Consider the following 26,139-nt stretch of genomic DNA (forward strand, 5'->3'; position numbering starts at 1 on the left):
CACCAGTGAATCTGTCTGGTCCTGGACTTTTGTTTGTTGGAAGGTTTTTGACTACTGATTCAATCTCCTTACTAGTAATTGTTCTATTCAGATTTTCTATTTCTTCATGTTTCCCAGTCTTCCCAGTCTTGGGAGATTGTATGTTTCTAGGAATTTATTCATTTCTTCTAGGTTGTCTAATTTGTTGGAGTATAATTGTCCATAGTGGTCTCTTTTGACCTTTTATATTTCTGTAGTATCAATTGTAATGTCTCCTCTTTCATTTCTGATTTTATTTGAGCCCTGTCTCTTTTTTCTTGGTGAGTCTAGATTGTCAATTTTGTTTATCTTTTCAAAGAACCAGCTCTTAGTTTCATTGATCTGTTCTATTGTCTTTTAAGTCTCTATTTCATTTATTTCTGCTCTGATCTTTGTTATTGCCTTCTTTCTACTAACTTTGAACTTTGTTTGTTCTTCTTTTTCTGGCTCCTTTAGGTGTAAAGTTAGGTTGTTTATTTGATATTTTTCTTGTTTCCTGAAGTAGGCATTTATCACTATGAATTTCCCTCTTAGAACTGCTTTTGCTGCATCCCATAAGGTTTGGTATGTTGTATTTCCATTTTCATTTGTCTCAAGGTACTTTTTGATTTCTCCTTTGATTTCTTCATGGACCCATTGGTTGTTCAGTAGCATGTTGTTCAATCTCTACATATTTGTGAATTTTACAGCTTTCTTTTTATAATTGACTTCTAATTTCATACCATTGTGGTTGGAAAAATGCTTGATATGATTTCAATCTTTCTAAATTTATTAAGACTTGTTTTGTGGCCTAACCATATGATCTATCCTGGAGAATGCTGCATGTGCACTTGAGAAGAATGTGTCTTGTGCTGCTTTTAGATGCAATGTTCTATATATATGTATTAAGTCCACCTGGTCTAATAGGTTATTTCAGTCTGATGTTTCCTTATTGATTTTCTGTCTGGATGATCTATCCATTGATGCAAGTGGAGTGTTAAATTCCCATACTATTATTGTATTACTATTTCTCCTTTAGGTCTGTTAATATTTGCTTTATGTATTTAGGAGCTCCTATGTTGGGTGCATAAATATTTACAAATTTTCTATCTTCTTGCTAGATTGACTTCTTTCTCATTATGTAAAGCCCTTTTTTATCTCTTATTACAATTTTTGTTTTAAAGTCTATTTTGTGTGATATAAGTATAGCTACCCCAGCTTTCTTTTGGTTTCCGTTTGCATGAAACATCTTTTTCCATCTCTTCACTTTCAGTCTGTATGTGTCCTTACATCTGAAGGTGAGTCTCTTGTAGGCAGCATATAGATGGCTCTTGTTTTTTATCCATTTTCCACTCTATGTCTTTTAAGAATTTAGTCCATTACAATTAAAGTAATTATTGATAGGTATGTACTTATTGCCACTTCGTTATTTGTTTTCCAGATGTTTTGTAGTTTCCCTATTGCCTTTCTTCTCTTTCTTTGTGGTTTGATGGTTTTCTTTTCTGGTATGCTTAGATTCCTTTCTCATTATCTTTTGTGTATCTTCTATAGGTTTTTGCTTGATGGTTACCATGAGGCTTATATATAACAACCTATATTTATAATAGTCTATTTTAAGTTGGTAACAACTTAAGTTTGATTGCATTCTAAAGTTCTACATTTTTACTCTCTTCCCCACATTTTATATTTTTGATTTGACCTTTTGCATCTTTTTATCTTGTGTATTCCTTAACCAATTATTGTAGTTATAGTTGTTTTACTACTTTTGTCTTTTAACCTTCATACTAGCTTTATAAGTGATTAATCCACTACCTTTACTACATATTTACTTTTATCAGTGAGATTTATACTTCCATATGTTTTCTTGTTACGAATTAGTGCCTTTTCTTTTCAGCTTGTAGAAGTCCCTGTAACACTTCTTGTGAGGCTGGTCTCGTGGTGATGAACTCCTCTAGCTTTTCCTCATCTGGAAAACTCTATTGCTCCTTCAGTTCTGAATGATGACCTTGCTGGGTGGATTATTCTTGATTGGAAGTTTTTTTCTTTCAAGCACTTTGAATATATTGTGCTATTCCTTCTGGCCTGCAGAGTTTCTGCTGAGAAATCTGCTGCTGGTCTTATGTGGGTTCCCTTGTACATAACAAGTTGTTTTTCTTTTGCTGCTTTTAAGATTCTCTGTCTTGAACTTTTGACATTTTCATTATAATGCGTCTTGGTGTGGGTCTCTTTGGGTTCATCTTATTTGCAACTCTCTGGGCTTCCTGGATCTGGATGTCTGTTTCCTTCCCCAGGTTAGGGAAGTTTTCAGCCATTATTTCTTCAAATAAGTTTTCTGCCTCTTTCTCTCTTTTCTCCTTCTGGGACCTCTATCATGTGAACGTTAGTCCATTTGATGTTGTTCTATAAGTCCCTTAAGCTATCTTCACTTTTTGTCATTCTTCTTTTTGCTCCTCTGATTGGGTGAGTTCCACTACCCTGTCTTCAAGTTCACTGATCCTTTCTTCTGCTTTATCTAGTCTACTGTTGAAACCATCTATTGTCTTTTTCAGTTCAGTTATTGTATTCCTCAGCTCTGTGACTTCCATTTGGTATTTTCTTAAATGTTTTATCTTTTGTTGAAGTTCTCACTATGGTCATCCAGTCTTCTGAGTTCAGGGAGCATATTTATGACCATTACTTTGAATTCTTATCTCCATTTCATTAAGGTTTTTCCTGAGGTTTTATCTTGTTCTTTTGTTTGGAACATATTCCTTTGTTTCCTCATTTTACTTGACTCTCTTGTTTGTTTCTAGGTATTAGGTGAAACAGCCACCTCTCCCACTCTTGAAGGAGTGGTCTTGTGTAGGAGATGAACCTTGACATTCAAGCTTGCCCTAGCTCTTGGTTGTCTCTCAAACCTTTGTGATTGTCCAGGCAGCCTATTTTAATAGTTCCAGTTGTTGAGGGTTTGCCAAGACCTGTCAGTATCCCAAAAGGGAGGATCTGAGTCAGCACCTAGATTCAGGCTGATTCGAAGCCAGACCCTCAGGCAGCAGCTTTTAAAGTATGCAAATATATACAGTCCTGTGGAACTGCAAGCATAAGCCCTGCTGGACTCCAGACGAGGCAATCTGGAGGTGTCCCCCGGACAACAGAGGTAAAAACTGGGGCCTCAGACAAGTGTACAAACTCTTTCCTGGGAGATACTGGTGAGCTGTAGTGAGGCCAGGGGAGAGCACCAAGAGGGCGTCCCCTGGCCTACATCCTTAGAGCCCCTCTGTAGGTCTCTGGATGTGTGCCAGAGCAGAAGCCTGCCCCTCAGGCCTAAGATCCTAGGCAAGCACATGGGCCTCTTTCTCTGAAAGACTGGGGGTGTTCCAGTCTGCTGTCTGTGCAGTGCCCTGGGGGTCGTAGTTTGCCAAGCGCTCTCTCTGATTGTTAAAGTCTCATGGGACCCAGGAACACAAGCCCCCTGGCCATAAGAGCCAGGCGGCCAAAGCACGTCCCCTGGGCAGCAGCCACAAAACCCAGGGCACCAGACTTAAAAGACAGGGCACTGGATGTGTGTAAAAGCTCCCGAGACATGCTCGTGCTGTGGAGCATGGCAGAGGGAGCGCATGCAGATCCACATCTTCACCCTCTGAGGAAGAAGGAGAAAAACAAAAATAATGGCACCTGCCAGCTTTAGTGAGACAGAGAGAGAGTGTGCAAGTGGTGCCCGCCAGCACCTCTGTCCCAGAGAATCCCAACGGGCCCCGCCCCTCAGGCCAATGCTTTAAGGTTAGCAAATGAATCTCCTTCAAATATAGTCTGGGAACTTTTCAAATGGCTGCTCCTGCGCTGGGCCCCAGGGCAGGTGAGTCTGTACGCAAGCCCTTTAAGAGGCATTTCTCAGTTCACTACAGCTCTTTGGGTCTTGTGGATGTGAGCCCTGTTGGTTTGCAAAGCCAGATGTTTTGGGTGCTTTCTGTCAGGTGCAGGTCTTAAAAGTTGAGGTGTCTGATGTGGGTCATGAACGCTTTGCTCCTCAGGGGGAAGCTCCAGGTGTATGAGTTCCCTCCTGACTGTGGGTCACGTGCTGGGGTGGGGTTTGGCGAGACCATGTCTCAGCCTCTCCTACCTGCCATGATGTGGCCCTTTTCTTTTTTGCTGATGTGAAGTGGCTGCTCAGCTGGTTTTCAGGTCTTTCTTAGAGGAAACTGTTCCATATGCAGCTGTAGATTCAGTGTGTCCGTGGGAGGAGATGAGTTCAGGATCCTCCTACATAGCCATCTTGGATGGCCTCCTCCCACTTCCAGATCTGGACAGCTGTGCTGGGCTCCGTAAGAGAATGTCCCCGTTTGTAGGATATTGTAACGGGGATCCTAGGGCATTGGTTTGGCAGCTTACCCTTCAGCTTTTTTGCTGTACTTGCAACTTTTCCATGAGGTTCTTTCAAAAGAAAAAAGAACTTCAAAATGTTCATTCTCTTTGATTCAGTGATTTCATTTCGAGGAATCTATCCTAAGGAAATAATCAGAAATCTAAACCAAGATTTATGTATAAAGCCTCTGTACTTTTTGTAATATGAAAACTGTAAATAACCCAGTATCTATTAGGAAAACACCAAGCTTAATTTAGGTATATCCATATTTTACAGCTATTAAAAATACTGTTTTGGAAGAATTTTTATTGCCATGGGAAAATTCTTATGATATATTACACGAGAGAGTAAGATGCACAATGCTGTGTAGTTTCTCAATTATTTATCTAGTATCTATCAAGTTACCTATCTGATGACTTCTGAAGAAATACCTAGAGAGTAACAGTGATTCTCTGCTGGGATTACGCTGGGTGTTTTCTTCTTTATACACTTGATATTTTTCAAATTTTCCAGAATGAGCGTATATAACTTTTATAATCAGAAGAAAAACCACACGGCCTTGTCTCCCAGGAACCTTTCAGAGATCCCTGAGGAGTCATGACTCTCCTTGGTCCTGTAACCACACAGCAGGCCTAAGGTTTACCTGTTACTCTCATCTGCTCCATTTACTACTTTTTTTAAATGGAAAAATCTATATTTTTTCTGATTACAGAATCGATTGCTTGCACTTTTCTGGAAGCCTCAAAGAGTCAGCTAGAAGTCCGTCACCCCATCCCCCAGATGACCACCATTTTGGCTCGTGGCCTTTGTGTCTTGTGTGTCCACACTTGACGTTCTGTGTCAGGGTTGCACCGTCTGGGTGCCCACGGGGCCGCCTTCCCTCAGGGCTCTATTTCTTTGACTCACTTTCCAGAGCACTTGGTGGGTGGTTTGGGTTGATGCATTTGAACACAAGAGGGCAGATACTGGTGCAGCACATGAAGATGCCCGAGGTGAAATTCTGCATATGCGGCGCAGACTTTGCGGCTCAGACCCGGGTGTCCGGGTCCCGCCTGGACACCCACAGAGGCTCCATGGAGATCCGGTGCAAGGGAGGCTTTTTCAACGTCACCACGTCTGTGCCAGTTCTGTGTGGTGGCAGGAATGAGAACTTGGAGTCAGAAAACCTTGGTTTATGTCAGTTGGCCACGTGCAGCTGAGTGACTGGGCTTTCTCAGCCTGGCAGCAAGGCATGTCTCCCCGCTTCCTCAGAGGTGTGGTGACGTCAGCGTGGGGTCATGTAGTCACCTGGGGGCTCTCGAAGGTGTGAGTCGTTATTATGAATAAAAACGAAGTATCTGTAGAGAGGGAAATGCAGCTGCCATCTGAAGCACAGGCCTCCATCCAGGGACAGGGATACTTTCTCCCTCCAGCAGCCTGGCCACACAGCCGTCAGCACCACCTCCTCCCTCGAAGCAGGGATGCCACCCCTTGGGGGATGCAGGGATTACCAGCCCCTGTGGCAGTGCTGTTTCTGTCTATGCACCCCAACACACCCACAGCCTGAGAGTCGACACGCACCTCCAGGTTCCCCCCCACCCCGCACCCCGGGGCTGCCCAAGTGCGTGTCTCCAGGTTCCCCTCAGCCCCCTGCACCCCGGGGCTGCCCAAGTACATCTGTGCCAGTCAGGGCCCAGTTACGAAAGCGGCACGGTGCCAGGTGTTTCACACAGAGGAGATTTAATTCGGGGAAGCAATGACACTGGTTTGGGATCCTGAAAGAAGGAAGAGACTGAGACATATGCCCCCCCCCCCAGGGCTGGTGGAACACGACAGGATGCCCAGAGCCTTCTGTAGAGGCCGATGTTCAGGGACAAGGATGGGGATGCTGAAGAGGCTGGACCCCTTTCTCCAGCCTGTGGAGAACCCACAGGAAAGCCAGCATCCTGGGATTAGAGCACTGAGGTTGGCATGCTCCCACCTCAGCATCGCACAGCACAGAGGCTGGGCATGCGGCAGAGGAGTGAAGGTGAACCACTGGTAACTTGAAGTGTTCTAGCTGACCTCTGACTGTGGCCCTGCAGCCAGGCAGCAGGCATGATCCAGGCCTTTGCTGGCAAAGCCTTGATTTTGTTTGGGTGGCCAGTCCTCCCATCACAGGGAAAATAGACTCCATGTCCAGGGTCCAGTCCTGCTGCCCTGGCCAGTGCTGGATGTGGAGTGTCATGTGACCTGGGACTGGCTCCACTCTACCTGTAGACGAAGCTGGTCTTGTGTCTAATAAGGCATGGCTAATTCTGGCTGGTGAGCTTCCTGTGGACCCAAACTATGCATTCTCATTTATGCATTTGTGTTCTTTGATCTTAATTTGTGCCTGAATCTACATTTATAGGCTAAAATCTTTCAAGTTGTTCAAGTGCAGGGCTGGGAAAATTGGGCTTTGCATGGTTCCTGTGCAAGGTCGACTGGCTCCAGCCCCGGAACTGCAGGCCAAGTGGTACGATGTTCCGTCAGCACCAGACCCCCCGACCTCACTGTAGGCTTTCCTGTGCTACGTGCCAGCCGAGTTGCACCCAGGACGCTGCATTTTAAGAGGGATATTGGCAAGGGGTGAGATGATGGAGCTGAAACCACACAGTACCTGAAGGAGCAAAGAGAAGGAGCACCCGGAGAACAGTCTTCCCCACTGAAGAGACAAATTAGGAATGATGTAGAGAAGTTACAACAAGTTTCTGTCCCAGAGAGATGCCACGGATTATGACACCTGTTCCCTGTGGGGACCGTCACTCTCACTGCTCTGAGTCAGGCGGCAGCGGAGCGTGTGGGAGGCACTCGTGGGGCCAAACCACTGACCGTGGGGCAGGAGGTGGCTGAATGTGAGCAAGAGGGACACGGGCGGGGTGATGGTGAGGTGCTCACTGGTGAGGACACCTAGACTTCCCACTGTAGCATCATCTCTCTAAGATACTTGCAAACACAAAACCGGATCCTAAGAAAGGGAAGGGAAAGGAGGCTTAGAGAAATCACTGGTTTTCTTTCTGTGGCTCAGTGGGCCCGAACAGAGAAAGTGTCCTTTGGTATTTTCAGTTTCTGAGGCTCCTTTATGTAGAAGCAGCCACTCAGTTCGTGTTTTTGAGGTCACTTATGGTGGATGACACATCCTGTGCCATTACTGCCAGACAGAATGGAAGATGAGGGCTCATTCCAGAGCAGTTCACAGGTGGAGGGTGGTGCTTTTCCTTAGCCAGAACTGTGGCACGAAGGTTGCATTTCTGGAAGCAGATAGATGGGATGGGAAGAGGAGTGGGTGTCAGAAAGTACGGTGTGAATTATGGCTCTGAAATCACCACGTGATCCTAGACACATCAGTCTGCCTTGACGTGCTCGTTTGAAAAGTACACAGTCGTGTGTCGCTGAACGACAGGGACAGGTGCTGAGAAATGCGTCATTAAGCAATGTCACTGTGTGACTGTCACCGAGTACACTCACACGAACCTGCGGTACAGCCTACGACACACCTAGGCTACAGGTACTGATCTTACGGGACCACTGTGTCATGGGACACGCGTCCGTCGTCAACCGAAACGTTGTCATGTGGGCACGACTAACAGTAAAGATGTACACTGTCCTCCTCCTGCCTTCGTTTCCTTCAGAGCAGTTGTTGGCAGATGCCCCACTACGTACTGTACTCATTTGTTATTATCTATTTCTAAGGCACAAGGTCCATGGAAACATTCGTATGCTCATATTCACTAAATAATTAATAGCTGAACATCAGATAAAGAGAATAAAACCACCTCTGAATAAAGAGCTTACGCTGGTACAGGAGACAAAACACACAAAACCAAAATGGCAATCTGATGACACAATAGGGTTTGCCGTGCTTCCCGGGAGCGCCTTGCAGCTGGTTCTGTGAAGCGGCTGTGGGTTCTGATCCTCTCCCCTCTCGCCTGGGCTTCACAGGGAGGATGTAACTTGTACTGGAGCAGCAAGACAGACCTTCAGACTGCCACCATCAGCGAAGCGCTGCAGTCTTGTTTAAGAGATCATCTGAAGGTCTACCAGAAGTAGGACTCGTGTGAAAGCAGCTCTTCCCTGGCACACGAGCTTCGTCAAGAAATAACGTGTTTACTCTCAAAGCTCCTTGGGAAGGGAATGTGGAAAAGGGCACTTGTCTCCTGGGCTGAGACCAGTGTTGAATCATTTTGTTTGCTTTTTATTAACATAATAAGAGTTTTGCCTTTCCCTGGAAACATGGTTCAGTAATGAAAAGTTCTCAGTCTCCCAATGTTCTCCTTTTATGAAGATAAACAAGAAAACAAGATAAGTGAGGGAAGAAAAAAGGGAAGAAGAATTTGTGTACTGACTTGGGAAGTCTTCAGGGATAAGAAATACTGAGGCAATGGATGTGAGAGGAGAAAGGAGTGGTGGGGAATAGGAGTAATTCACAGAACAGCATTTCTGCACATCAGGAAATACTTTTGCAGGTTACCTGATGTTAAATTACAATCTCAATAACAGTGCATAACAGACTAGAGGAAAAACCCTAGATGCTTGTTGGACAGGCCCTTGGTCATTAAGTCCAAGCTCAGAGGCGATTCCCACTTCCTTGGCAACAGTTTTTAGGGGGATTAGTCAAAGGTTCTCAAAGTGTGATTCTTGGCCCTGCAGCTTCCACATCACCTACGAACTTGTTAGAAATGAAAATTCTCAAGCCCACCCCCAGATCTCCTGAATCCCACCCTCTGGGGGTGGGCCAGGCACTCCGGCTGATTCTGACCCCAGAACCGAGGATCTGGGCTCAAGATGAGAGAGCACCCTCCAACCTGTGTGAAACGCTGAGTACTGATCTTCCCAGGAAATAAGGTAAGTTGGAAATCAGCTAAGTAGGGTCAGTCTTTCCGTAGAAACAGTACATATTAAATATTTTTATGCATTTAGGAATTGGCTACTAGTTCAGCCTTATTACGTCATTTTAAGCTGAACTATCCAGACCCTTGTGACTGATGAATTTTAGTGCTGCTACAAGAACTTCCGAGTCCTAATTCTTGCTCTGGAGGCGTTTTCTCCACAGAACCACCTGTCACCCATTCTAGGGGCTATTTTTTTTTTTCATGTAAGCATTAAAAGGGGACACTTCTACCTTATTTGGCTCATACTGGCATCAGACCTTTTTTTTTGGTGTGTGTGAGGAAGATCAGCCCTGAGCTAACATCCATGCCAATCCTCCTCTTTTTGCTGAGGAAGACCGGCCCTGAGCTAACATCTATTGCCAATCCTCCTCCTTTTTTTCTTCCCTTTTTCTCCCCAAAGCCCCAGTAGATAGTTGTATGTCATGGTTGCACATCCTGCTAGTTGCTGTATGTGGGATGCCGCCTTAGCATGGCCCAACAAGCAGTGTGTCGGTGAGTGCCCGGGATCCGAAGCTGGGCCGCCAGTAGTGGACCGTGCACACGTAACCACTAAGCCACGGGGCTGGCCCCTCAGACTTTTTTAAAAACATCTGATGGAGAGGAAAAGTAACTTAATGGCCTTCTGTTGGAAGACTTATCTCAGATTTTACCTAAATTGGACTTTTTAAATTGTGGTCATAAAATAGTTTATACCATCGTGAAATTTAAGTTGTACATTATTATTTGTCAGTCACCATATATAAGTGCCCCTTTACCCCTTATGCCCACCCCCAATCCCCTTCCCCTCTGGTAACCGCTAATCTGTTCTCTTTATCCATGTGTTTGTTTATCTTCCACACATGAGTGAAATCATACAGTGTTTGTCTTCCTCTGTCTGGCTTATTTTGCTTAACATCATACCCTCAAGTTCCATCCATGTTGTTGCAAATGGGACAACTGTGTCTTTTTTATGGCTGCGTAGTAGTCCATTTGTGTGTGTGTGTGTGTGTGTGTGTGTGTGTGTGTGTGGTGTGTGTGGTGTGTGTATACACCACATCTTCTTTATCCATTCATCAGTCCAGGGACACGTGGGTTGCTGCTACATCTTGGCTGTGGTGAATATGCTGCAGTGCACATAGGGGTGCATAAGTCTCTTTGGATTGTTGATTTCATGTTCTTTGGGTAAATACCCAGTAGTGGAATAGCTGGGTCATAAGGTATTTCAATTTTTAATTTTTTCAGAAATCTCCATACTGTTTTCCATAGAGGCTGCACCAGTTTGCATTCCCACCAGCAGTGTATAAGGGTTCCCTTTTCTCCACATCCTCTGCAACATTTGTTGTTTTTGTCTTGGTGATTATAGCCATTCTAACAGGTATAAGGTGATATCTTAGCGTAGTTTTGATTTGCGTTTCCCTGATGATTAGTGATGTTGAACATCTTTTCATGTCCCTGTTGGCCACCTGTATATCTTCCTTGGAAAAATGTTCATATCCTCTCCCCAATTTTTGATTGGGTTATTTTTTTTTGTTGTTGAGTTGTTCTGAGTTCTTTATATATTTTGGAGATTAACCCCTTGTCAGATATATGATTTGCAAATATTTTCTCCCAGTTGGTAGGCTGTCTCTTCGTTTTGTTCATGATTTCCTTTGCCTTGCAGAAGCTCTTTAGTCTGATGAAGTCCCATTTGTTTATTTTTTGTTTTCCTTGCCTGAGTAGACATGGAATTTGAAAAAATCCTTCTAAGACCAATGTCAAAGAGTGTACTGCCTATATTTTCTTCTAGGAATTTTATGGTTTCACGTCTTACCTTCAAGTCTTTAATCCACTAAATTGGATTTTTTAACAATCAGCATTTTTCAGATATCTTTGCAACGTGCCATAAGACCCCACTCCCTGTCTGTGATCACTTTGTGCAAAACTGTAAGATACTAAATATAACCTCACTGATTCACAGACAGAGTCTCTTTATCAGCCAGGGAGCTGGCTCCTCTAAGCAGCACTGCGTGCTTGGGGGTTGGCATATGGATTGCTAGGTCAGGGAGACCTGCGTCCCCCAGCCTGCTGGTAGCCAGGGGCGTCTACCTTGCACACGGCCAAGTTCCTGCATCTCTGACTCCATCACGTGAGTTAATTGAGAGCACGCATCCAGCTTCAGCAGCTAACCACCTGCCTCAGCGCCATCTCATCATATGATGAGGTGAACAGCTTCCTCAACTCTGAACTGGAAAAGGGTTGCCTGTGGCTCAGGGTTGTTGAGAGGATTCAGTAAGGTGGTGAACCTCCTATTACATGCACCTGTTTCTTCCAGGAATTATTGGCACTCGCTGCAATCACTGTAACGTGTAATTTATTGAATGAGTGGATCATGATGCTATGCGTTATACATTTAGTAATGTCAGAATGATAAAGTGTTAATGGCAATTTTGCAAACCAGGGTATATTTAGGAAGAGCTGTATAGCAGCATTCATGGACCTGAGACACATCTACTGCTCATCAAATACAACTATCATTTGGTTATTTGCTTGAGTTTGGGCCCATTTTCTCATCTGTAAAATGGGGGTAATACTACTGCCTCATGGAGAACTTGTGAGGGTTAAGTGAACAAACGTGGCACCTGACAGGCACGTGATCCAGGTAGGGGCATCCATCCGAGGGGGCTGACCTCTGCTCAACATCAGCATCTCTGTCATGTGGAACGCAACTGAAAAATATCACTAAAAGCAAACAAAAAGATTTTATTCTTTGATATATAAAACCAAGAAAACTTTAATGTGTAATACAATATAGTTTTTTTGTTTGTTTTTTTAAAGAAGACAATGGCAGAAGTGTGGACCTGGGTAGAAAAATGCTCTCAAGCAGCTTCTAAGCAGGTCAGCAACTCAAATTATGAACAACAGCACACAAATCTCGGTAGCCCTCTTTTTCTTTAAAAAAATTATTCACATTTGCTTAACAACTTAAAACATCGTAACAAACAGAACTTTCCTTCTTGGTAACAGACCCAGTTTCTCAACAAGATGTTCACGACCCAGCAATAACTCAGTGAAAAAGCAGCTCCTTCCTGACGGTCACTAGGCAGCAGACATTTGTCGTGGTGAAAAGCACGTCCGGCTGCTGGGGTGCCAAGCAAGACACTCGTGCAGTTTACTGGAGCCCATGAACCGGGGGGCGTCTGGACTCACCCTAGACCTCAGGGGGCATCTGTGGTCTCCCTGTGCTTGGGAACAAACAGACAATGAGAACACAGGCGCAGGAAACCACAACTACGCAATAAGGTATTTCTGCCCAATAAATAGTTTCCATAAGAAAAATAATTTGCTTTTCACTTAATGAATTTAGGAAAAATAAGTTGAGATACAGTTTTCCATTTTATCAGCCTGACGTCCATGAAGTCCGGACAGTTCTGCCAAGACCAGCAGGGGGTGCTGGGGCACAGGAGACACAGCTCCCGGTCCCCCAGAAGGCAGACTTGCCCATGTTCTCAGGAAAGCTTTACTGGGTCAAAGTTTAGTTCTCAAAGTACAAGTGTCACGTTTTCTCCTCGACACTGGATTCAAACAGAAAATACAATTCATATAAAATTTAATTGGATAAAACATGAATAAACCTTTAAAATTACTAAATATGTCAATATGGCTAAAAGATCAAAAGGAAGCAACAATGAATTTAATCTGTGATGAAAATCATTAAGTTCCATGTGACTTGTTATTTAAAAACAAAGAGAACAGAACCTATACATCCAGATGACCGTCTGGAGGTACGTGGCACGCTTAGCCACCAAGTCTGCTGGAAACATTTCTAAAACTGCCCTCAGAGTCACTCAGTCCGCAGGAAAAGACTCGCTCTGTCTCAGAGGAGGCACCGGCTTTTGATCACAAACAGCAGTGCTGAGCGTTCCCTGCCAATCCCGCAGGGCCGGCTGCTTCCCACGTCACTCTCCCTCCGAGGCTGGAGACAGGCCCTCTGCCCCTGACGGCCATTCCATCGGAGGCGAGTGCTCTCCTCCCAGCGCTGGGGCTCAGCACCCATCTGGCTATTTGAAATATGACTATGAACAATGTGAAAATGTGAAATTCATCTTCTAGTCATACCTATTACAGGTTTGGGTGCATTTGTTCTTAAAAACTGGCCTCTGCCTTCCTGCCACCTTACTTCCTCACCGCGTTCCAGCCCATTTGTAGAATCAGCACCGTTGGCAGGAAGCACAGTGAAAACGTTGTGCTGACACCACAGGGCGTTTCTGCGTGGGTTAGATTAAAAACATGAATTTGACTATTTTAATAAGGTAATTTTAAAGTCTCAATTTAAGAAATGAAGTATTTTTAAAATTTAAAAACGAAGTATTTTCTGCACTTGGTCAGATCCTTTCTACCACTTTACAGTGGTGCTGGGACCTGCCACCGGCCTAGGACAGACTGTGGCTGTGCACGTTTGTGTGCACGTGTGTGTGTGTGCACATGTATTCTGTGGAGAAATTCTACAAAAATAGACAGTATTTTTCATTGCTGTCGGTAAGGTGAAATAAAGAGTGGGGTTGTGGGAGAAAAGGGAGGGATAAATAAAAATAATAAAAAAGGAGGGGTGAAGTACACAATTATTTTTCTTATTTTAAAATTGGAATAAAACTTTAAAAAGTATTTCCCCTCAGGAAGTTGACCTGTCTAATCCCTGCGCACCTAGCTGTGGTCACAACTCCCGCAGCTGTGTCCAGTCCACAAGGCTGCCCAGTACCAGCCTGGCCCTACAAGGTGACCGCCGGCCCGTGCTCTTCCACCCCTCCTGGGGGCAAGGCTAGGCTGTGGCGGGGGTCGGACCTGAGAGAGCTGAGCAGCCTGTGGACGCTGCCGCCGCCTTCCCGCCCAGGGCTGTGCAGTCTGGGTGCCAGGCCGGCACCGTTGACCCGCGCAAGGCTTCCCGGGGGCGGCCTGGGGACCAGCCGGGGCTCCAGGACGCCCTCGAGGACGACGTCGGCCTCCTCGTCACTCTCCATCTCGTCAGGGTGCAAGTTCTGCAGGATGTGGGCTGTCGGCAGGCTGTGGCGACTGGCCACGCTGTCCGAGGACCGGCCGGAGCTGCCAGATGCACGGCTGCCACGGACCACGTTGTTCCTCTGGTTGGCCGGCTTGACTGTCACGATGAGGTTGTGGCTGTTGGCGATCATCATGTCCGTGACCTGGTCCAGCGTCTTCCCAGCCACCTCGATCCCATTCACCTCCAGGACCTCGTCGTCCACGGCCAGCAGCCCCGTGCTCTCTGCGAGGCCGCCGGGCACCATGCGAGAGATGAAGATGCCCGGCACCTTCTCCAGCCCCTGGGGGGCCACACGCACACTCATGCCATCACGGATGTAGAAGCCCAGTGGCTTCTGGCAGCCGTGCCTGTACAGCCTCACACGGCGGTGCGTCTCAGGGAGGATGTCCACGTCAATGATGGAGGACACGGGGCGGAAGTCGTGGGGCATGCCGATGTGCAGGTGCGCACGCCGGCGCGGCCCATCCTCCCGGAGCGCCAGGGCCTTCCTCCTCCTGGACAGCGAGCCCGCCCCGAAGCTGCAGTGCTCGGCCTCTTCTGAAACAGCCCAGAGGGGACAGTCAGAGCACAGACACACCAGGCAACGGGCAAGCACAAGGCAAACATCATCGCAACCTGGACCCTGAGGCTGGCCATCTGGGCCAGTTCTGGCGCTTACTTCTCAACTGCTTCTCTGCTTTGCAATATGACCCCAGCATAAGCCTGAGGCAACGAGCTCCACAGTCAAATCGTGTGCTTCAATTAATTCTTTGTAAGTCTCACACCCACGCCTAGGAGTTGCATTACCAATTCCTTTTGTCACAGTTCACCTTTTTGGAGAGTCTCAAATAGTCTCCAGGATGATATGCAAACACTGGAGTAACTTTATGAGCTGTTTCACCGAGCCCACAGCGATCCTGGCATCAGCTGAGCTGGCCCAACAGTATTCACCAGGCAAATGGTCGAGGCTAAGTTCAGGCGCAATCACCTCCCTAAAATTATGTCTGGAAACCTCCAAACGGACCCACAGGCAACCACCAGAATGACTGACAGGTGAAGAGGCAGGAATGAGAGGCTGGACAGCTCAATAGTGGTGACTGGATGCTGGGAAGACAGCGGAGCAGGAAGCACCAGGAACCTCCCCACCTGGACGAGAGCTGCAGGGGCGAAATCCGTCTGATGGAACTACTGGAACTCTGGGGCCTGTTGAAGGTCTGCAACTTCCAGGGAAGAACTGGACAGTAACTGTGGTCAGTTTCAGCTCTCAGCACAGCAGCAGCTCCTTGTCCCTGCCCCAGCCCCCTGGCAGGCAGCTGTGCATGTGTTCCTGGGGCAGCCTGCACACAGCGTGTGGCAGCCAGGGTGGGCAACAAGGACTCTGTCCTCAAATATCAGGGATCTGTCTTAAACATGCTCAAAAAACTAAAGGAAGATGTGGCGAAAGTCAAGAAAATGATGTATGAACAAAATGGAAATATCAATAAAGAGATAAAAAAACCTAAAAGGAAACCAAATAGGAATTCTGGAGCTGAGGAGTACAGTAACTGAAATGGAAAATTCCCTAGGGGGAGATTAAGCAGAAGAAGCAATCAGTGAACCTGAAGACAGGACAATGGAAATTCTCATGTCTGAGCAACAGGAAGAAAAAAGACTGAAGAAAAATGAACAGAGCCTAAGGGACCTGGGGACACCATTAAGCAAACCAACTGTGCATTGTCGGAGTCCTAGAGGGAGAAGAGAAAGGGGAGGAGGGACTATTTGAAGAAATAATGCCCGAAAACTCCCCCAAATTGATGAAACGCATGAATATAAACATCCAAGAAGCTCAATAAACTCTAAGTACGATGAACTCAAGAGACCCATACCAAGACACTATAATCAAACTTTTCAAAGACAAAGACAGACAATCTTGAAAGCAGCAAGAAAGAAGTGAGTCATTGTACAGGAGGGACCCTCCATGAGATCGTCAGCACATTTCTCATCAGAAACTCTGGAGGCCAGGAGGCAGTGGGCCGATATATTCAAAGTGCTAAAAGAAAAAACTATCAACCAAGAATCCTATAATGGCAAAACTGTGTTTCAAAAATGAGGGAGAAATTAAGACATTCCCAAATAAATAAAAGCTCAGAGGGGCCGGCCCCATGGCCTAGTGGTTAATTTTGGCACGCTATGCTTCGGTGGCCTGGGTTCAGATCCCAAGTGTGGACCTTTACCACTCGTCGGCAGCTATGCTGTGGTGGCAATCCACATACGAAATAGAGGAAGATTGGCCAGATGTTAGTTCAGGGAAAATCTTCCTCAGCAAAAACAAACAAACAAACAAAACTGAGAGATTTTGTTATCCCTAGACCTGCCCTGCAAGAAATGGTCCAGAGCGTCCTCCAGGTGAGATGAAAAGACACTTGACAGTAACTCGAAGCGACTGGAGAAATAAAGATCTGAATCAAGGTACATACGTGGGCGATTATAAAAGCTAGGATAATTGTAACAATGGTTTGTAACTGCACTTTTTATTTCTACATAACTTGAGATAATTTTTATTTCTACATATTATGTTTAAAGGAAAATTTAAAGGAATAAATTATTAGTCTAAAAGCTAGTATTATTGTAACTTTGGTTTATAACTTCAAATATTGTTTTCTATATAACTTAAAAGACTAACACACTTACAAGAATTATTAGTTTATGTTTTTGGGTACAAAATGTATAAAGATGTAATTTTGTGACACCAACAACTGAAAAGGGTAGGACGGAGCTGTAGAAGAGCAGAGTTTCTGTACGTCATTGAAGTTAAGCTGATAGAAATTCAAATTACAGTGTCATAATGTTAGGATGTTAAATGTAATCCCCATGGTAACCACAAAGAAAACAGCTATAGCATATACACAAAAGGAAATGATAAAAGAAGTTAAACATTTCACTACAAAAAATCAAGTAAACACAAAAGAAGACAGGAATGCAAGAAATGAGGGACAAAAAGCTTTATGACATATGGAAAACACATAGCATAAGGACAGAAGTAAGTCCCTCGTGTCAGTAATTACTTTAAATGTGAATGGATTAAACTCTCCAATCAACAGAGATGGGCAGAATGGATAAAAATACAAGATCCAAGGGGCCAGCCCCGTGGCGCAAGCGGTTAAGTGCGCGCACTCTGCTGCGGCGGCCCGAGGTTCGCCGGTTCGGATCCCAGGCATGCACCGACGCACCGCTTGTCAAGCCATGCTATGGCGGCTTCCCATATAAAGTGAAGGAAGATGGGGGCACGGATGTTAGCTCAGGGCCAATCTTCCTTAGCAAAAAGAAGAGGATTGGCAGATGTTAGCTCAGGGCTGATCTTCCTCACACACACACACACAAAAAAAACCAGGATCCAACTATATGCTGTCTACATGAGACTCACTTGAGATCCAGACACAAACAGTTGAAAGTGAAAGGCTAAGAAAAGATATTCCATGCAAACGATGACCAAAAGAAAGCAGGAGTGGCTATACTAATATCAGACAAAATACTTTCAATCAAAAAAGGTACACAAGACAAAGAAGGACATTATATAGTCATAAAAGGTTCAACAGAGCAAAAAGATAAAACAGGGATAAACATTTATGCACCTAATGACAGATCATCAAATATATGAAGAAAAAACGGACAGAATTGAAGGGAGAAAGAGACAGTTCTACAATGGTACTTGGACGTTAATACTCAACTCACAAAAATGGACATAATGACCAGACAGAAGAGAAGTAAGGAAACTTAACACAATAAACCAACGAGATCTAACAGACATACACAGAACACTCCACCCAATAACAGCAGCACACACATTCTTCTCAAGTGCATGTGGGACATTTTCCAGGATAGACCACATGTTAGGCAAGAAATTAAGTCTCAATAGATTTAAACAGATAGATATCATGCAAAGTATCTTCTCTGACCACAACAGGATGAAGTTAGAAATCAATAACATAAAGAAAACCAGAAAATTCACAAAAATGTGGAAACGAAAAAACACACTTTTAAACAACCAATGGATCAAAGAAGGAAACACAAGGAAATTAGAAAATACTTAGAGACAAATGAAAACGAAAACACAACATACCAAAACTTATGGGAAGCAGTAAAAGCAGTGCTAAGGGGAAATTTATAGCTATAAATGCTTGCATTAAAAAACCAAGAAAGGGGGCCGGCCCTGTGGCTTAGCGGTTAAGTGCACGCGCTCCGCTGCTGGTGGCCCGGGTTCGGATCCCGGGCATGCACCGACGCACCGCTTCTCCGGCCATGCTGAGGCCGCGTCCCACATACAGCAACTAGAAGGATGTGCAGCTGTGACATACAACTATCTACTGAGGCTTTGGGGGAAAAATAAATAAATAAATAAAATCTTAAAAAAAAAAAAAAAAAAAAAGAAAGATCTCAAATCAACTACCTAACTTCAACTTAAGGATTTAGAGAAATAAGATCAAACTAAACCCACAGCTAGCAGAAAGAAGGAAATAATAAAGATTAGAACAGAGATAAATAGAGAATAGAAAAACAGTAGAGAAGATCAATTAAACAAAAAGTTGGTTCTTCAAAAAGGTCAACAAAATTGACAAACCTTTAGCTAGATCAACTAAGAAAAAAAGAGAGAAGACTCAAATTACCAAAATCAGAAACGAAAGTGGGGACATTACTATTGATTCTACAGAAATAAAAAGGATTATAAGAGAGTACTATGAACAACTGTATACCAACAAATGGGATAACCCTGATGAAATGGACAAATTCCTACAAACACAAAGCCTACCAAGACTAAATCACAAAGAAATAGACAATCTGAATAGGCCTATAACTAGTTGGGAGATTGAATAAGTAACCAAAAATATCCCCAAAAAGAAAAGCCCTGGATCTGATGATGGCTTCACTGTTGAATTCTACCAAACATATCAAGAAGAAGTAATACCAATCCTTCTCAAATTCTTCCCAAAACTGAAGAGGGGGGAACACCTCCCAACTCAATCTGTGAAGCCAGCGTAACCCTGACACCAAAGCCAGACAGAGACACCACAAGAGAGAAAATCACAGGCCGACATCCCCTACGAACACTGATGCAGATACTCCACAGAGTACATGCCACGTCATGATGTCTTGGTCAACAACGGACCGCATACACAATGATGGTCCCATAAGGTTAGTGCCATGGAGCCTCAGTGTGTAGCAGGCTGTACCATTGGGTTTGTGGATTAGACAATAATGTCTGTGATTAGACAATAATGCTCTACCCCATCCAAACACAACAGAGAAAAATGCAGGAAAGGCTGAGTGCGGTGCCTGAACTCTACCCTTGTGAGGCTAGAAGGAAGGGCCCCTAGGTGGTGTTGGAGAAGTCCCCATGTGGTCAGTGGAGGCCATGAGGGGAGCCTGAATGTCTACTCCATGCTGGGAGGGGTCAGAGGCAAGGCGTTCACCATCTCCCAGTCCCAGGGTCAGCCGGAACTCCCCTCCCCACCAGTTGTAATGAGGAGCCCCTCTCTGGGTATCAAATGTAATGATATAGGTAGGTTAACAGTAAAAGGACAGAAAAAGACCACACGAACATTAATCAAGAGGAAACGTGAGAAGCTATACTGACACCAGATAAAGTAGACTTCAGGCAGAGGGACAGAGAGAGGGACACCACACGGTGAGAAAATAGTTGACCCACAAGACAGCCCTGATACGTGTGTGCCACAGCAGAGCTGCAAAATACGTGGAACAAAACTAACAGAACTAAAAAACAAGTAAAAAACCCTGAAGGAGCTGAAAGGGGGAACAGACAAATCCACGATTACAGTTGGAGACTTCAACCCGCCTCTCCACATCGGAAGAACAAATTCACAGAAAATCAGCAATACAGAGGAACTCAGGATACAGTCAACCCACGGGGCCTCACGGAGGTTTCCAGAACAGCCAGCAACAGTGGAACACATACTCTTTCCAAGAGCCCATGAAACGATGCCAAGACAGACCACGTCCTGGGCCACACAACAAACCTCGACAAATCCTTAAAAACTGAAATCATACCGAGTGTGTTCTCCTACAGCATGTTTCTGATTCATGAGATCACGCTAGAAATCAAAACCAGAGAGACCACAGGAAAATCTCCAAACACTTGGAAAATAATCAGCACACTTGTAAATAATCTGTGGGTCAAAGAGGAAGTCTCCAAGGAGAAAAAACACATCCAGGTGGGAGGGACATTGCTGAAACAGCGCTGAGGGTCCTGTGTCACAGCAGATGCGTATCAGGGAAGAGGACGTCTCAAGTCAGCAGTCTAGACCCCACACCTTGAAAACCTAGAAAAAGAGAAAGATAAGCCCAAGAGAGACAGAAAGAAGGAAATAATAAAGAAGTGACTCAATGAAACTGGAAATAGAAACAACAGAGAAAATCAATGACACTACGAGTGGGGGTCTTCCTGCTGCAGTCTCATGGGGCGCTCCCACCCTATAGCCCGTGGCCCTCGGTCCTTGGTGCTTGGCCGTGTCCCCATCCCCAGGCCCAGTGGGGCTCACTTATCACCGCTGCCCCTCCAGCACCAGCCTGCTAATCTCCTTGCCTCCACTGCACATGCTCATGACGCCATAAAAACCCCGTCACGCCAAGTCCACACTGCTGCCAGCATGTCTTCTCCCTTCCCAGGAACCATTCTTGAAGCTCCAAGGGGCACTCCCTCCAGGGTGTGCTTTCTTCTTGTTAAGGGGCTTTGGCTTACAACTTTTCATATTTTAGTGTTTTTTGTAGGGTCCATATTGTTCTTCACTAACGTCATGTCTGAATGTTGTGTGCAGACTAAGAGCATAGAACCGTGGGTCCTGGGCCTTCTCGGACCCTAACAGAGAGGACGGGCTGAGGGAGCCTTGTTTACCCACCTGACAACAACGTAAAATATAATCCCAGCCAAGTTCACATTTTAAATGTTTCTTTAATGGTGTTGAATTGCTAACCTCTAGCAAGTTGCCAGAAAACGTGATCATTTATCATTTCCACTTATTTCCCAATTGACAGAGCTGCCACTTTGTCACCGTCTGGACCTGTAAGCAAATGCTGTGACTCTTCGCTTGTACTTCCCTTCTGAAATGAGAGAGCGCACACAGCACGGCCCCGCTCCCTGAGGCCACATGGTCGAGTCGGCACTGAGATTGAGGCCACACCAATCATTGACGTCCTGGGATGCAGGACCGTGGGCGTCCTTCAGCAGCCCGTGTCCTGGAACCCACCTCCTCCTGCCCAGGAGGCAGCACAGACTGGGCTCATCTGAGTGTGGAAGCCGCTGCTGGCCTGACCTGCGTCCCCAGCCTGGCGGGCGTCAGAAGGACCCCTTGTCGTAGCAGAGAGTTCTAGAATTAGATTTTTTGAGAAGGGTGGAAAGCTAGTAGGAAGGCCAGGGAGCTTTGTCATCTCAGGACGGTGAATTACTCGTGTCTGTAGGACTTGGAGCCGTGGGTGGTGCTCCCAGTCAACGATGAAAAGCAGTTCAGGGAAGTGGGCGATTTTCCAGTTCGTCAGCATCATTCCTACTGTCTAGCAATTCACATACAGAAACGCTAACTATTTCTCATATGTACCTAACTATAAGTCAGAAAGTTACTATAACAAAAACCAGTCTTGACTTTCAAATAATACACTACAGTTTTTTTTGTTCAAAACACTATTAATTCCATCCAGAAAGCACATGAGGACGGAGGTGGCAGTTTCCTTAATCATCCTTTTTTCTTCTTTTTTTTTTTTGGTGAGGAAGATTAGCCCTGACATAACATCCGATGCCAAACCTCCTCTTTTTGCTGAGGAAGACTGGCTCTGTGCTAACATCCGTGCCCATCTTCCTCTACTTTATACGGGACGCCGCCACAGCATGGCTTGACAAGCAGTGTGTTGGTGCTCGCCTGGGATCCGAACCTGCAAACCCCGAGCCGTGAAGCAGAGCGCGTGCACTTAACCGTTACACCACTGGGCTGGCCCCCATCCTGACTTTTTTGTATGCAATTTTGGTTTTGACACTTTCCTTGAACATATTATTATTATACACTGTAGTTTTTCAACATTAAGATTGTTAATATGTTTTAAATGGTAATAAAATATTCTAGCAGTACCAGATAAATATTTGAAACTGAATGTTGATATTAATTATCAAACTAAATGCACATACCGACACATAACTCTCCCCTCCATTAGAATCTAAAGACTTTAACAAATTCATTGTAAGCAATTAATTACAACCTCCCCGTTCAAGGTGTGACCCTGGAACCACCCTCCCATCATGAGATTTAATTAGTCGCCAGATAAGAAAACACACAACTGTTCAGTGGCAGCTTATTATTCAAAAATAAAACAATATTTTCACTTTTCTGCTCAATGTCCTCAGTAGAGCTTGTCAGACAAGGGGGGAGCTGGCGCATTTCACCTATTCCTGCCTCTCATGGCGACAGAGCACTTGGCATTTCCACCCTCCTGTGGAGGAGCAGGGCTGAGAACACCTGCAGACCAGGAGCTGAGCGCTGGGGCTGAAAGCCCAGGGCCAGAGGCGGCAGCAGGCGGGTCCGGACCACACTGTGGCCAGACAGGTCCTGGGGTTTGTTCCCTTCAGCAGCTCATTCACCCACTCCGCCTCCCTGTGAGGGGGTGCTGTCACTGCTGAGTGCTGAGGGGCTCACTGGGGTCCCTTCTCTGCCCCAGGCGGCCTCCTTTCTTTAGGGACCTGACGATTGCAAACCCTGGAAGGCCCAGCCCACCAGGCCCTAACATTTGACCTTGATCATGTGGCTAAAATCAAACACCCAATGCTGACCCTGACCCCAACCCCGTGTCCAGCTGCCCTGGTTGATTTAATGGTGCCTCCAAGGGAGTTTCAGCAAACCTAAGGTGATTCAGGGTGTCAACACCTGGGTGCTTATTACTTTTCAGGACAAGACACTGGTCAGTCAAAACAAAGAAAGTGAACAGCTACAGCTGGGACCTCGTGGACCTTATGGGCTGTCAAGGAGCAGAAGGCACCCCTGTCGTGGGTTCTCTGCTGTGGTTCCTGTCCCGGGAGTGCCTCGTCTACTGGGAAGCACGCACGTGTGAACACATGTGTGAGCAGGATGACACGTGGGGAGGCTGGAGAGGGCAGTGAGCACAAGTCAGATGCCTGAGAAGTGCACTGTGAGGGGCGGTGGGACGGGGGTCCTGAGTGGAGCCTCCACGACACGCAAGGCTTGGCTGGGCAGTGAGCCGAGACTTCGCCGCATTCCCGGACAGACTTAGGGTAGGATGGGTGGGCGCTGGAGAGACAGGGCAGGCGTGCCCCGTCCTCACTCACCTCGTCCAGGGCAAGCCCCCTCTCTGGAAGAGAGGTGTCAGATCCCAAAACCACGTTTACATTGGTCAGGGTCCCCCAGAGACACAGAATCAACAAGGTGTGTGTGTGTGTGTGTCTCATAGATAGAAATACAGAGACATTTATTAGACACTGGCTCAGGCAGTTATGGAGGCTGAAAAGTCCCACGATCTGCCACCCGCTGGAGACCCAGGAGAGCCAGTGGCGAACTGAGCCCAAAAGCCCGAGGACCAGGAGCACCGAGGCCCGAGGGCAGAAGACGGCTGTCCCAGCCCACGCACAGAGAGGATTCTCCCTTCCTCCGCCTTTTGGTTCTATGAGGCCATCAACGTATTAGATGAGGCCCACCCACGCTGGTCTCCTCATTTGAACGCTGGTCTCTTCTGGAAACACCCTCACGGGCACACCTGGAAATGATGTTCTGCCAGCTCTCTGGGCGTCCCTGGCCCGGTCGAGATGGCAATTAGCCACCACAAGTGTCCACCAGGCTCAGGGGCTCCCATCCTCCTTTCTTAAGGCGAGGCTGGTCTGGGGCTATGGCGAGAGCTGAGGAGAGCATGGCCCAGAATGAACATGTGCAGGGGATTTTCGAGCACCTGGTTTTTAGGTGGACTGACCCTGGGACTGGTGCACGACAGGTTCTGAGCCCCTAGGTCTGGGGTGCAGCCAGAGAGCCCTCGGGGCGGCTGAGGCTGTTGGTTCACGGACTGCTTCTGAATGACAAGAGGGCCAATGGGCTAAGGAACACAAACCTCCACGACTGGCAACAGCTGTTCCCGCTGAGAGATGAACGCGTCTCTGGGCATCGGTCAGAGTAGGTGGTACAGAGGCAGGAATGTCAGGCGCCCTCGCGAGGAGGGACAGTGAATGTGTGATTCTGGTTCCTTCTGCCCTTGTGAAGAGAGGGGCTACCAAGGGCCAGCATACATGGGGTCAAACACTCTCCCACTCCTGGTGAACCGAGGCCAGGGCGTCTCGACGACAGCTCCCTCCCCGTCCCGGCAGGAGGTCTCGGCACCACCACCTCCTGTCTGCCACGCCAACCACCCGTTTCCCTATCGCCCTTTATACAGAAACCACTGCACACAGACTTCATTAGTCAAAAATTCCCAACTATCTTAGAAACAAAAATTGTTCTAAAGAACGTCCTATTCCTAAGATTTCAACTTTAGTTCCTAAAATGCCTTTTTACAAGAACAAAATTGTCACAGCTTCTTTATCAAGTGATAGGTGAAATCTATTTTCCACAAAGTAAACAATGAAGGGAGGTCCATATGTTTTAGGCAAATGTCCACCTACCCTCTCCCCTATCCTGCTCCACATTGTCACTCAAATTAAATTATATTTTCTTCTCTACTTCTATTTCCTGATACCTTCAACAGGAGGAGAAACAGAAGCTGTGAGCCAGCACACAGGTGGGCTCCTTCCTGCCTGTCTCCCTCTGCTGAGGTCCAGGTGGACAGGTTTTGTCCAAGAGGATGGCACTGAAAACCTGGAAAGAGGCAGGTTTACCAGCTTCCCAGCCGGCTCAGAGTCGAGACCCGCATCAGCCCGCATCAAACACACACACGCTCACACACAGACACAATGGGGACTCCTTTGTAAGAAAAGCCTTCCTAGAATCATCTCTAGTTTGGAAACCTACGCTGCAGCTTCATAGGACCAGCTGACTGGCTGCCAATGACGGGTGCCTCTCACAGTGGGAGCTCTCCACCAGGGACGGAGCTCCGAAGAGACACCAAGGCCCGGTGAGGCCCTGCGAGGGAAGGAGGTGCCTCTGCTAATCCAGCTTCCTGTGAGCTGACGCCATGCCCGGGACACAGGCTGCAGCAGTTTAATAAGTTCAGTTTGGCTAACGCTGTCCTCTGCGAGGAAGCTGAACGTATTCATCAAGGTGGGAGGAATTACGGAGCTGTCTAAGAACTCCCGATGGAAAGGTTAGAAACATCTCGTCTTAACTGGTAGACAAGCAGACTGTTTCTCTCTTTGCAGTTGCCGTTACAGGAACATCATGACAAAAACAATCACTGTTTAAGGCAGTGTGCTCACCATTCTGTCACAAAACACAGCTGACCGGGAGAGGCGCCTTCACTGTGGCACATGCAGATCTGCCCTCTCAGACCCTCAAGCACCTCGCCGCCGCCGGAGCACGGGCTAGGTTAGGGTCAGGCCTTGTCAGGAGTGCCTGTTGGAACTCAGCACGTTAGAGAAGGGGTCCTTTCCTTCAACTAAAACGTGTTCTGAAGTCCTCTGGGCACTGGGTCAGGGACCGACCCTCACGGGAGGAGGGAGATGTATGCCAGGAAACGCACAGGGGAGCTGGGGGAGGGGCCTGCAGGGGGAGCACTACGACTTCAGGGCAGGGGTGGGCAGAGGGACTCCAGTCACCTACAGCAGGGAGACTGAGGACAGACGGACGGGGACGGCTCCAGAGACGATGGCTGTGTGGGCCTGAGGACAGAAAAGACTTCAGTAGGAGGAAAAGGTGGGGAAGGGGCTGGCGCTGGGCAGAGGGAGTGGGGACAGCAAGAGCTTGACATGGCCAGAAGGTATTGGAGCCAGGAGAAGGTTCTGAGGT

General features: G+C 46.5%; 1 protein-coding gene across 1 annotated transcript in view; it reads right to left on the reverse strand.

Moving 5' to 3' along the window:
• Nucleotides 1-11,934: 11,934 nt before the first annotated feature.
• PARD6G (par-6 family cell polarity regulator gamma) overlaps nt 11,935-26,139 on the reverse strand; it is a 29,787-nt gene continuing 15,582 nt past the window's right edge. The window contains exon 2 of the mRNA XM_058556628.1: nt 11,935-14,892. Within this exon, the coding sequence (XP_058412611.1) occupies nt 13,956-14,892 (937 nt within the window). The 3' untranslated portion in view covers nt 11,935-13,955. The remainder of the gene's footprint in view (nt 14,893-26,139) is intronic.

Source organism: Diceros bicornis, chromosome 16, assembly GCF_020826845.1.
Source record: "Diceros bicornis minor isolate mBicDic1 chromosome 16, mDicBic1.mat.cur, whole genome shotgun sequence".
NCBI classification, from domain to species: domain Eukaryota; kingdom Metazoa; phylum Chordata; class Mammalia; order Perissodactyla; family Rhinocerotidae; genus Diceros; species Diceros bicornis.